General features: G+C 46.6%; 1 protein-coding gene across 14 annotated transcripts in view; it reads right to left on the reverse strand.

The window, feature by feature from the left end:
* Positions 1-32: 32 nt before the first annotated feature.
* The window catches only part of rg (rugose), a 414,681-nt gene continuing 400,829 nt past the window's right edge, over positions 33-13,884 (reverse strand). For all 14 annotated transcript variants that reach the window (XM_065220386.1, XM_065220381.1, XM_065220380.1 and 11 more), the window contains one exon: positions 33-2,233. In XM_065220386.1, coding sequence (XP_065076458.1) covers positions 2,143-2,233 — 91 coding nt within the window. In that variant the 3' untranslated portion in view covers positions 33-2,142. The remainder of the gene's footprint in view (positions 2,234-13,884) is intronic.

Here is a 13,884-nt window from a genome sequence, read left to right on the forward strand (position 1 = left end):
CTAAATTGCCACATCAAAAATGTTCAGCCCTGTTTGCTTCTAATCTACAAAGGATTAAAGTTACACCAACACCAACTTAGGGACTAAAACTGGTGACTTAAAAGTAGTGGGGGGAAAAAGGTGTAAATTAAGTACTTGTCTTTAGAAAAAATCTTAATTCACTCTCACTATCAACAACGGAATGGTTCGGGAAAGATTCCTGTCTTGTTTTTTCGTATCAGTCTACGTCGAATATTGTTTACTCTAAAAATAACACTTAAGGTGGAATGAGCAACATATCTTTTTTGACACAGGAATGTGCTTAGAAAACGGGGAATTTTGGACGAAATCTGATTCTCGATAATACGTTGTTTGTGTCTTCTCCGTAAGGACTAGTCTCTGTTTTCCGTTAAGTACAAAGCGCAAAAAATATGATCATAACTTATGGCTTTCAGTTTTCCAACTGAGCCAGTGTTGGAAATCCTCAACTCTTTCCCCGTGCACCGTGCACGATCACAAAAAAAGGCGGTGGATTCCCATTCCCGTACTATTCGTAAGCGAAAATCAAAAATGAACCACGAACGGCTCACGCTTGGCTTCCTCTTTTCCAATATAAAACAACAGAAATGTAAACGAACATGGTGTTTACGTCGTGTTCCTACATTATCCGTGACTGACGAAAAAGAACGCGTGAGCGCGCGTGTGTATGTGTGGGTATGTATCTCTTCGGATGTGCGGCGGTGCGCGTGTTACACTTAGAACAAAAAGCAAGCTATTTGGACGGAAAATTACGCACTCTCATTGGGTTGTTTACTTTCTCCTCTACGTTTTCTTTTTCAGTGTTGCCAGTTGTTCCGTCCATTTGTGTGTGTGTGTGTGTTTTCTTTTCTTAGCAGTGTTGCAATGTGAGCGTTAGAGAACTGTCACTTGTCGTCGCCCCACAAAAACAGAAGAAAGTAAGCCAAAGCTCTCTAAACACTCTGTGTGGATTTGTTTTCTTGTTTTACGATCGTTACTTGTTTTGTTATTTAAATCTGGGCAGGATTTTTTCAAAAAATGCTTGGCACGTGAATAGTTTATATTAATGTTTTTACTTTCCGCTCTCCTTTCCTCTAAGTATGTATACTAAGTTTCGTCGCTTTTGACCACTGTCACTGCAGTGTGTGTGTGTGTGTGTGTGTGTGTGTGTGTGTGTGTGTGTATCTGTGTTGTTGTTCTGGTTAAGTAGTAATGCAAAAATTAGCGTTCCAGGAGTGGCATTTAAAAAGTGCTGCGGTCTAGTGCTTGATTACTCTCTTGTGTTTCAAGGTTTATGTAAATATTTGCGGACGGATAACCTCAGAAGATTTTTTATTTTAATTCACATCATTTTCTGCTTAAAACATGCTCCCCATCGCCAGCTTTCGTTGGCTTCTTCCGCAGCGTTAGTTGCTCTAAAATTTTCTGATTTTTGTTTAAATTTACATTTGGCATACATTTCGCACCATTCCGCTTTCTCCGTGTCGGTTGTTTTTATTATTATTATTAGTTCATTTTAAAAGTATGGTGAATTCCAAACCTTTCTCCTTCTCCTCCTCCCATACCGGTTTGAGTTCATGTGATTAAAAGAATTTGTTATCCTGTGTCTTTCTTGTGTTGTGAATACATCAAATTTGGCATTGTTTTAACACTTTTCTCTTTGCAAGTGTTGTTTTTGCGTCGGTAAAGAAGATTTCCGCTTACATCTAAACAGTTAGTTTTTAAGGTTGTCTGCTTTGCATTTTTTTACTCTCATAATTTGAAGCTTTGCAACACATTTTGCTTGTTAAAGTTTGAACCGTTAAAAGCTTTTCGTCCCCTAAATCTATGCTACGCACTTGAAAGCGTAACGTCACTCTTCCCCCCTCGCTCATTAGACAATAAGTAACAATTGCTTACCTTTTCTTTCTCGTATTTCCAATTATAAGTCAATAATTTGGCCTCATTTGTGTGGTTGTGGTTGGGTGTGGGTGTGTCTGTCATTCAGAACACGACGACCAGCGATTCACGATCGCTATCGCTGTTTCCACCGGAATACCGGTTCGAATGCGGTCGAGTTCGGTGTTGTTGTTGTTGTTGTTGATGATGGTATTGCAGTTCTGCTTCACCTTGGCTCGTTATCGAGACATACCGGAGAGACGAGTTTCAATAGCGCTGCTGATACTCGTGATGCCAACGGTTGAAATCGATGTGGAACACGATGATCGAACCCGTGGCCAGACCCGCCAGGAGGTATCTGAAAGGTAAGGAAGGAAACACATATAATCACTTCTAACTCTCTGTTTCATTCGACCGTATTATTTTAGAGTGCCTACAGCAAACCTAACATGGGTCACTGATGACCGGCGATAATGACACCAGCAGAGAAATTCAAAGGAGCATTGCGACAGGAAATCGTGCTTACTTTGGACACCAAAGGACGCTCCGGTTTAGTAAAGTTCGCCGCACTACGAAGTTGGCTATCGACAAACGACCGAAGAGATGCAACGCGAACACTGGCGCGGTAACCATAGTACGGTGATAGAAGAAATGCTGAAAATGGACTCTAAACAGCGCTATACACGATGGTCCCCCGACGAGACAAGGGGTTGGGCAGGCCCAACAAGCCGCCCGAGAAAAACATAAAGTTTCAAATACCGAAGAAAGAAATACGGATCGGAACAATCGGCACAGACCTACGCGACGAAATAAGGGCTACGATTGGAAACTCGGAACATGGAACTGCAAATCGTTTGGCTTCCCGGGCTGCGATAGGTTAATCTATGACGAACTTCAACCACGCAACTTCGAAGCCGTAGCACTGCAAAGTCCCTGGACGAGACAAAAGGTATGGAAAAGCGGGCATCGAGCGGCTACTTTCTACCAGAGCTGTGACACCACCAACGAAGAATTAAGGACCGTTTCTTTAACTACAGCATCATCAACGTGCACTGCCCACACGAAGGGAGACCCGACGACGAGAAAGAAACGTTCTATGAGCAGCTGAAGCAGGTGTACGACGGCTGTTCGCAACGGGACGTCAAAATCGTCAACGGCATGCCGTATCGAACGACAACGGCCAACGATGCGTGAACTTTGCAGCCTCTCGGTGTATGGTAGTTCGAAGTACCTTTTTCCTCCGCAAGGATATCCACAAAGCCACCTGGAGATCACCTGACCAAGAAAACCAAATCGATCACGTTCTAATCGACAAGAAATTCTTCTCCGAAATTATCAACGTCCGCACGTGCCGCAGTGCGAACATAGATTCGGACCACTACCTAGTTGCAGTATGCATGCGCTCAAAACTCTCGACGGTGCATAACACCCGTCGAAGTCGAACGCCGCGATCTAACATTGAGTAATTACGGGACGCCGGAGTTGCCCAGCTAATGCACTACCCACGGTAGAGCAGCTTGGCGTAGCTTCTCTTGAAGATAGCTGGAGGGACATCCGTTCCGCCATAGGTAGTACTGCTGCAGCGGCACTAGGTACTGCGATCCCGGACCGAAGAAATGACTGGCTTGACTACGAATTGCAAACTGTTAGTAGAGTAGAAGAATGCACCACGGGCGAGAATGCTGCAACACCGCACGAGATTGAATGTGGTGCGATACAGACAAGCGCGGAACAGACAAAACTCGGTTTTCCGAAGGAAGAAGCTTCAGCAGGAAGAACGAGATCGCGAGGCGATGGAAAATCTGTACCGCGTAAACAACACAAGGAAGTTCTACGAGAAGCTAAATAGTTCGCGTGCCGCAAGCCGATATGTACAAGGACTTGGACGGTAACCTTCTCACAAGCGAATGTGAGGTGATTCAGAGGTGGAAGCAGTACTATGACGAGCACCTCAACAGTGATGCAGCAGAAAACGAAGGTGGCACGGCAACAGACCTTGGAGCATGCGCAGAAGACGACAGGCTACCGGCCCCTGATCTTCAAGAAGTTGAGGAGGAGATCGGTCAGCTGAAGAACAACAAAGCAACTGGTGTAGATCAACTACCAAGTGAGCTATTAAAATACGGTGGTAGAGCACTGGCTAGAGCGCTGCACTGGGTTTTTGCCAAGATTTGGGAGGAGTGGATGGAAGGTGTTGGGCTACAAAATGGTGAGTGACAATCTGGAAGGAGTGACATACCTAGCTCCGGTCCTCACAAGTTCCTACCTCACGCCTCCACGAGTCATATGATCACAAAAGACTGCCAGCTGAAACATGGACACAGCTGGTTGGCGTAGCCTGGGCAATGTTGTCAATCCGACAATAGCAGAGTGAGGAGGTGCGACGCGAACACAGAGGAAATGCTTCGCCAACCCGAGCGTCTGTTCACCATGGAGGTGCGGCTCAAACAGCGTCTGACTGGCATCCAGCGGCTGAATAAGAAATGCTCTTCCCCGGAAGCTACACCTAAGATGGCAGACCCATCACGACGGATAGGAGACCTTAGGCCAACCACCTACTGTCTCTGAAACCTTTACAATTGTTACAGAAACCAACAGAGAAAGACATCGAACTGATTTAACGGCAACGACTTTTAGCGCAAAACAACGGACACGAATTGGATCATGGAATGTATTGACGTTAGCCCAGCAGGGTAAACTGGCACAACTCGCCAACGAGGCGCGACGCATGAAGCTAGAAATCCTGGAACTGAGTGAAGTTCGTTGGCCAAACTTTGGAGAACACAAACTGCTGTCGGGACAGGTACTACTATACTCTGGTATTCGAGGTGAAAACGCTCCCCGCCATCGGGGAGTTGGTCTCCTACTTAGCGTCCAAGCAAGTACTGTGCTCATCAAGTGGGAGCCTGTTAATTAGAGGATAATCGTTGCCAGATTTAGAACAATGTTAGGCGCCAACCGATGCTGCCGAGCTACAGGACAAGGAGAATTTTTACAGTCAACTGAATGCCGTCGTGCATAAGATTCCAAAGGGTGACATCAAGATCTACACTGGCGACTTCAATACGAAGATCGGCTCCGACAACCCGGACTATGAGCGTGCAATGGGACGCCATGGTCTCGGCGAAATGAGCGAGAACGGTGAGCTGTTTGCAGAATTTTGTGGCAATAACGACATGGTGATCGGGGGCTCGCTCTTCCCCCATCGGCCAGTGCACAAAGTCACGTGGGTTTCCCGTGATGGACATACCGAGAATCAGATCGACCACATCTGCATCAGCCGAAAATGGAGACGGAGCCTTCTTGATGTCCGGAATAAACGCAGCGCCGACATTGCGTCTGACCATCACCTTCTAATCGGCAAAATCCGCCCATGCGGATCCAGCGACGGGAGGAGAGACTCGGGCGGCGGTTCAACACACGCCGACTTGAAGATCCAGCGGTAAAAAGGTCTTTTGTTGAAGAGCTTGAGACTCGAGCTGCGGACGTTCCAGAAGGTGGCAGCGTAGAAGAACAATGGACGGCCATCAAGAATGCCTTTATAGAAACAAGCGAGAACAACTTGGGTGAGCTGCGCACCCAGAGGAAAGAGTGGATCACAGATGAAACCTGGCGGAAGATTGAGGAGCGTAGATAAGTAAAAGCCGCGATAGAGCGGGCGAGAACCAGAGAAGCTGAGAACGAATCCCGTCAACGGTACTCGGCTCTAGAGGAGGAAGTCAAGCGCTTTTGCAGACGGGACAAGCGAGCGTGGGTGAACTCCCTGGCCGACGAAGGGGAGAAAGCCGCAAACACTGACGATATACGCCTCCTCTACGATATCTCACGACGCCTGAGTGGAGCAAGGATGAACCCGAGGATGCCAGTGAAGGACACGACTGGACAATTGCTTACCGACCCCACTGACCAGCTGAAACGCTGGTTTGAGCACTTCAAACAACTTCTTCAAGTTTCGACGGCCAATTAGCCATCAACATCTCGGCATGATCCACCTAGGGTGCGGCGCATCATTCTCGTCAATTCCGAGGCCCCATCACTGCAGGAGATTGAAGCAGCTATCCGAAGCATGAAATCCAACAAGGCTCCAGGGGTCGATCGCATATCAACAGAGATGCTCAAAGCTGACCCCACGCTCAAATGTTGCATCAACTATTCTGTAATATCTGGGACACCGCGACTTTTCCGGCCGACTGGATGCAGGGCGTCTTAGTGAAGGTCCCAAAGAAGGGGGATCTGACTGTGTGCGACAATTGACGAGGCATCATGTTACTTTGTATTGTTCGCAAAGTTCTGTGCAAAGTTATCCTGAATCGGATACAGTAGAAGATCGACGCGGCTCTCCGACGGCAGCAGGCAGGATTCCGTGCCAGAAGATCTTGTGTGGACCATATTTTCACGCTCCGCATCATCCTGGAGCAGGTCAATGAATTCCAAGAGTCCCTTTATTTGGTATTCATTGACTACGAAAAGGCTTTCGACCGACTCAATCACGAGAATCTGTGGGGCGCCCTGAGATGCAAGGAAGTCCCGGATAAAATCGTCAACCTCATCGAAGCGCAGTATGAGGCTTTCACGTGCATAGTTCTGCATAACGGAGCCTTGTCTGACCCTATCCGGGTAGTCGCTGGTGTGAGACAAAGATGTATACTATCACCGCTACTATTTCTCATCGTAATCGACGAGATCATGGTAGGTGCAATTGACCGTGTACCAAACCGTGGGCTGCTATGGCAGCCTATCACCATGGAGCATCTCAACGACTTCGATTTGGCTGATGATGTTGTTCTTCTAGCACAACGGCGCTCTGATATGCAGAGTAAGCTCAATGACCTAGCCGAACGCTCCTCTGCGGCGGGTCTCACCATCAACGTCAACAAGACCAAATCGGGCAACCCTCCCAAATTTACGGTAGCGGGGCAAGCAGTGGAGAAGGTCGAAAGTTTCCAATATCTTGGCAGCCAAATAGCGTCGGACGGCGGGACCAAGAGCGACATAGGTGCACGAATCAAGAAGGCTAGGGCTGCCTTTGCGAGTTTACGAAACGTATGGAGATCCAACCAAATAAGTCAACGCACCAAAAACCGAATTTTCAACTCAAACGAGAAATCTGTGTTGTTATACGCCAGCGAGACGTGGTGTGTATCAGCGGAGAATACTCAAAAGCTGCAGGTCTTCATCAACCGATGCCTGCGGAATATAATTCGTGTCTGGTGGCCTAACAACTGGATCTCGAATAACGAGCTCCATCGTCGGTGTCATCAGAAGCCGATAGCAACAGTAATTCGAGAGCGAAAGTGGAGGTGGGTCGGCCACACACTTCGACGGGGCGGAATAGAGATAACTGCAAGCAAGCGCTGGATTGGAATCCGGCAGGACATCGCAGCAGAGGCAGAGCCAGAGGCTCGTGGCGGCGGAGCCTCAATAAAGAAATTAAGCAAGGCAAAAGCGAGCAGCCGCCCAGGATGGAAGTCTTTCACGTTGGCCCTTTGCACCGCTGGTGGTGCACAGGACCCTTAAGTAGTAAGTAAGATGAAAGGTGTCGTGGATTGCTGCAACTAGCGCGCCATCACACTGCTGAGCGCCGCCTACAAGGTACTCTCCCAAATTCTATGCTGCCGCCTGTCACCATTTGCAAGGGAGTTTGTGGGGCAATACCAGGCGGGATTCATGGGTGCCCGCGCTACCACGGACCAAATTTTCGCGATTCGGCAGGTTCCGCAGAAATGCGGCGAATACAACGTGCCCACACATCATTTGTTCATCGATTTCCAATCGGCATACGACACAATCGATCGAGATCAGCTATGGCAGATTATGCACGAGTACGGATTTCTGGATAAACTGACGCGACGGTGGATCGAGTGATGTCCATTGTTCGAATATCGGGGACACTCTTCAATCTCTTTGAATCTGCTATTCAACATCGCGTTAGAAGATGTGATCAGAAGAGCTGGGATAGACACGAGTGGCACGATCTTCAGGAAATCCATCCAGCTTCTTGGCTCGCCGATGACATCGACATCAAGGCACGAAAATTTGAGACGATGTCGGAAACGTACATCAGACTGAAGGCTGAAGTTAGGCGGATTGGACTTGTCATCAACGCATCAAAGACGAAATACATGAGAGGAAGAGGTTTTAGGGGAGACAATGTTAGCCTCCCACCCCGAGTTCAGATTGTCGGTGTGGAAATCGAGCTGGTTGATGAGTTCGTGTTTTTGAAGAGAAATTCAAAGACGCATTATGGCAGGGAATCGTGCCTACTTTCGACTCCGGTCGAATAAAATTCGCCACCGCACGAAGTTGACTATCTACAAGACGCTGATTAGAGCGGTGGTCATCCTTGGTGTGTTCGAACGGAAGGTGTTGCGTACCATCTACGGTGGAGTGCAGATGGATGACAGAACGTGGAGGAGACGAACGAACCACGAATTGCACCAGCTGCTGGGAGAACCATCCATCGTCCATACTGCAAAAATTGGCGACGTCGTAATAATGCCGGACGACGACCCAGTGAAAATGGTTCTCGAAAGCGACCCAACATGAACAAGGAGAAGAGGCGCGCAGCGGGCAAGATGGATCGACCAAGCAGAAGGCGACCTGCGGACCCTTCGCAGACTACGAGGCTGGATCGAGTAGAGTGGAGGACTTCTTTGGACAGCAGAGGGCAACAAGGCCTTATGCTTTCGATACCATTAAAAACGGATTGCGCAGTGCACTGTATCTCTTGGGCTTGGGTGTGGTACTCGCACAAGAGTGTGAAGAATAAGCTTCGTTCCGGAAGCCTTAACAATCATATAATCAACGGGAAGTGTTGAGCGCCGTGTACAAGGCGTAATGTTTATTCTGATTTGAACCAGAGAAGACCCTAAAAGAGCCCTCACAAGAGCCGATGCATGGGCGGTCATGGTGGAATATGTTCGGGGCAATGATAATATCGCGGATCCCTGTTCACGGCTCTACAACGGTAGTGACGATCCTTTTGATGAAGAAACCAATCCCTGGGAAGTAGCGGTTATCGAGGCAAATGCAGCCGGTTTTCTGACCGAAAAGGAAATTATAGATCATACCACTCAAGATGAGCCGTTTCGGCAACTGATAGTTTCATTGCAAACCGGTGATTGGCCTGTCAACCTACGAACATTTCAGTCACTGGAGCCCAACCTTGCTGTACGAAACGGACTGGTAGTTAAAACAGGATGGGCTGGAATCCCAGAAGCACTTCGCAAGAAAGCTCTTGAAGTAGCACACGAAGAACACCCATCTGCTGCAAAAATGAAGACCATAATGAGGCACCGTGCATGGTAGCCTGGGATGCCTAGTGATGCTGAGAAGTGGGTGCAATCTTGTTCTACCTGTGCTATGAACGGCAAACAGGAGAAGACTACCGCAATGCGATCGCGGTATCTGATTGTGTTCGAAAAAAAAGAGGTTTCCCGAGAAACATCAAGACTGACAACCGTTCAACGGCGGGGAGGAGTGTAAACGCTACTGCGCGGAACTACTAACAGCACCAATTTTGACGAAAAGGTGCACACTGGTGATCAAGGAACGGTCTTCTGGAAGATCCGGAACATCCGTAAAAGTGGTATTTAAATTGCTACAGCTAAGGGAAGCAATTTTCTGAACTTTTTCCAAGTGCTGTAACACGTTATTGGCCATCAAAAGCAACAACAAACGCACCGAGAAATGGTAATCTAAGCGAGTTATTAACAAAAGAGAAAAGCGACGAAAAGAATCGATCATCGCGGCCTTATGCATGCTCACTGTCGAATTATCACCTAATTAACTTTCACTTTCAGTGTCCATGTCCAACTAAGGAACGAAGCTGAAGCTCTTCGCCCTCTAGAACGCTACTGCCTGGCAGCGGAATCATTGAACTTAATTCCTCTTCCCCCTGGACATCACGTATACGAGCTGCAGATCGACGTGATTAAGGTGATCATTGCCGACATAGACGATTCGACGGAGGGAGTCCAACCGAAGATGAGTCTGCTGATGAAATTGCCCGAATCCGGATCAGTAGTTTGCTGAAGAACTGGTGGCGTCCGATTAGTATCCTGATGAGCAGATTGAAGCAAATGTTGCGGGTAATACGTCAAGTGGCCAGCTGGTTACCCCAAGGTTCTATGGGTCACCAAAAGTAAAAAAAAGTTACTACTCATCACGTAAAAGGCTCTTACTCCAGAACGATAAAAGAATATTGTTGCACCATTCGACGCGAAAATAATTTTCCATAATTACCGTAGAATACATCACGAACTTAGAATTTCATCTAAGGGTTGTAAAATGAGAAACACATTTAGACCAACAAACGCGGCTTATTGAAAGACACTATGGAATGGTGTGGATTACCCAATACAATACAATATTACACAATCATGGTTCCATACTAACTGCGATCCAAATGCATACAATGTTCTCGTACAGCAGAGAGTAGAGCGATATGTCGACTGGCTGTATATCCATCGTGGTATAGTTATGAACCATGCATAGATAATAGCGAGCTTATCCGCCGTTAGGTGAAGACGTTCCGAAAGTCCAAAAAACTTCAACGAAATTTAATGCACTTTAAGAAAGTCGAATGATTTGCAGAGACTTGGAGATAACTTGAGGAAAATTGTGGCCATTTTAAAGAAGTTCCAAGTATCTCAAAGAAGCTAGGTCTAGAGAGTTTTAGAGAATTTCAAAGATCTTGAAGGCAATTCCAAACACTTTATAATTCCGAGAACTTCAAGAAAGTCCAGACTTTCAGGGAAGTTTCAATATCTGTAAGTTTCGAAAAATTCAGGTCAATTCCATAAACTTCAGAAAAACTTCGAAAATCCTTAACCTTCCTTCAAAAAGACCCAAACTGCAACTTGAACCGATTGTTGATCTATTGACCTCAAATTAAAGATGAAGGTTCTTAGAATGGCACCCTGCCCAGGATTTCTCCAATTTAGCCATTTATGCTACCTGGTACCGGTTCTGATAGGTCACAAAAGGACACTTCCAAAACCTCATACCCTGGTACCGTCCGATGGCTCAAAATTTATGATTTTTCATCCAGACGTAAATAGGCATCATGTCATGGACCAACAGATAGATCTGGCCACACTTGGATACCCGGCATGGCCCCAAAAAGGACAATTTCAAAACCTCATGTAAATCCATATGGAATCATGAATTTTGAGCCGTCGGACGGTACCAGTACATGAAGTTTAGGAAGTGTCCATTTGTGACCTATCGGAACCGGTTCCAGGGGACCTAAAGTCTGGGTCTTTTTAGACCCCAATGCAAAATGTGTCACTTTTTTGTAGCCACTCCTAGAGGTCGCTGTAAGCTTCTTTTGACAGCAAAATGTTCGTTTCCGAAAGTTAGGAAAAGTGAGGAAATTTCAGGTCTCTATCATATTTCGTTACAAAGTTACAGCTTTTTTTTAAGTGACGCCGGATCAAAAAAAACCCTAATGCACTAGGTAAGTAGATCCGAGAATTTTAGGGAAGTTCAGAAATATTTCGGAAACTCCAGTTACGACAGTTCTATTTAGCTCAGGGTAGTACCACCGGTTGGAAACTAACGATTTAAAATTGGCTCACTACTTGACTAGCCTATTGGTCCCAAGCAAACGATTAACGTACCCCATTTTAGTCGAAATTTTAGTACTACACTATGTTTGTTTTGATTCGCTATGAAAGTTTGACAGATAAAATGAGGGGTTAGTGGATTTTCCTATGTTTCGAGGGGTGAATCGATTAGCTAAGGACCGAAGATAGTACCAGAGCTGAGTCAAAAAGTTGAGCACGTTTCTTCGGGACCTTCTGGTCTTAGAGTTACCTCTATGGTAGTACCAAGAACTTCAAAAGAATTGATAGACCTTCAGGAATGCTTCGAGAGCAGAAGGATAGATCAGAGAAGCCAAGGACAGTTCAATAAATAAGGAAATTTAAGCAATACCTAAGAAGTTCCGAGAAACTCAGGTAATTTCCAAAACTTCTTCAAAGCACCAAGACCTTTATTTAAATTTGGAAAAAATTAAGAGAAGTTACATGGGCAGCAGTAAGACAGGGAATATGTACCATGATTTTCATGGCAGTTTAAAGCGAAGATCAGATTATGTTCAAGAAAATGTTCAGAAATGTTCAAAGACGTCTAGAGACCTTTAGAGAAGTATGTAGATTTTTTGGTAATTTTGTATATTTTGAGAGTACTTCGCAAACCGATCTGTTCAAGAGTGCGAAAACTAATGACATATATTTCTTATCTATCTGCATACACCCTACAGTGATCGAATGATAGGTGTAGCTTCAATCATGGGTTGGTTGTACTCTTTCACTCCTCCTCAAACTGTATTGATTGAAGTCCCATCTCCTTCCGGCAGGTCTCTAGCTTCAGGCCGACAACATAGTAGAAGCGATTCGAAGCGATTCGATTCGTTGGCAATAAGCGGAGCGCTTGCGTGAAAGCACCCTCTATGAGCGTTCTATGGGAATCGCCCAAACCAGCCATAGTGAAAGCGATGCGAAGAGGTGTAAAGCGTTCAGCAAAGCGACAGAGCTGTTCGTGTTGTGTTTTGACGCCTTCGAACGCAAGTGGACTGATTCTAGTGAGGAAAAATGGACACCGAAATCGATTCGGAAAATCTGATTGCTCTCGTTTTCACGAGAAAAGCGCTGTGGGACAAAACATTGATATTTACGAAGATCTTCGTACAACCTGAAGAACTCCCCATCTCGCCTTCTATTTCGATTGATCGGGTGAACTGCAAACTCTCTTTCGTTGTTGATTATGAAATTAATCGTGCTTGAGGAAGCGAAATATTCCTCATCGGATGAATCCATGCTGAATAACAAATTTGAACAAATATTTTGCACTGCGCGCGCGACTGTAATGTTTTCAAAAACTCTTTCACTATGTCATAGGTTGCTTCGCTTGCCGCTGCATTTCGCTTTGCCAATTGCTATCGCATCGAATCGCTTCGAATCGCTTCTACTATGTTGTCGGCCTCACTCTCGCCAGCGGCTTGGTCAAGGTGTCGGCGATCATGGACTCGGTAGAGCAGTATACAACCTGGATTACATTGTTGGCTTACCAAGTCTCGGATGAAGTTGAACCGGGTGTCGATGTGCTTGGTTCTTCGACTTCCTCCTTCAGCTCGCAGCATTGCTATGCAGCTCTGATTATCTTCGCGGACAATGATCGGCCCGGAAGCTTTCTCAAGCAACATCCTTCATTAGCTTCTGCAACCAGAGCAACTCCCCGCAGGCCTCGGGTCTTGCGATCTTGATGATCTCCGGCCCAGTCAGCATCCACGTATGCTTGCAGTTGGCCAGGTCCACCGTGCTCCAGCTTCAAATTCGCAGTCGACATCAGGTACCGCAGAGTCCGCTTGGCCTCGATCCAGTCAGCCTGGCTGGGCCTGGATCGCCCCAGAATGGACGCACTGATGGCAATATCGGGCCGCGTGTTTACCGCAACATACAGCAAAGCACCCACTAAGCCCTGTAAATCGTCCTTCCGTGGCATTGGTTTCTCCCCCTATTGCTGTTGCTTCGGGTAACCTGGGTCCATTGGTATACGGGATGGTTTGGCGTCTGCTTGTCCAAATCTTGCAGCGATTCTACGGATATACGAGGCTTGCTCCAGCAGGAATCGTCCATCCTGTCCTCACTCAATACGAATACCATTGCTGACATCTCCGAGGGTGGTTATCTTGAAGTGCTTTTTCAGTGTCGTTTCGATTCTTCTGTACTCCGCTTCATCCTGGCAGCTATAAGCATGTCGTCCACGTAAAGCAGTACAAATGACGAACGACCATGCTTCGTCCTCACCAACAGTCTGCTTCGCGACGGGGGCAAAATATCGTCATAATCGGTACCGTATCGTTGACTGAATCCTTGTGGGACAAGTCTTGCCTTGTATTGGGTGACATTACCGTCACCGTCCATCTTCCTTTTATACACCCATTTGCAGCCAACAGGTTTGCGATCGTTTGGCAAAGGAACGAGCGCCCAAGTGTCATTCTCG

Source organism: Ochlerotatus camptorhynchus, unplaced genomic scaffold (genome assembly GCF_037179485.1).
Source record: "Ochlerotatus camptorhynchus isolate MF236.1 unplaced genomic scaffold, CSIRO-AGI_Acam_v1.1 ptg000125l, whole genome shotgun sequence".
Lineage (NCBI taxonomy): Eukaryota > Metazoa > Arthropoda > Insecta > Diptera > Culicidae > Ochlerotatus > Ochlerotatus camptorhynchus.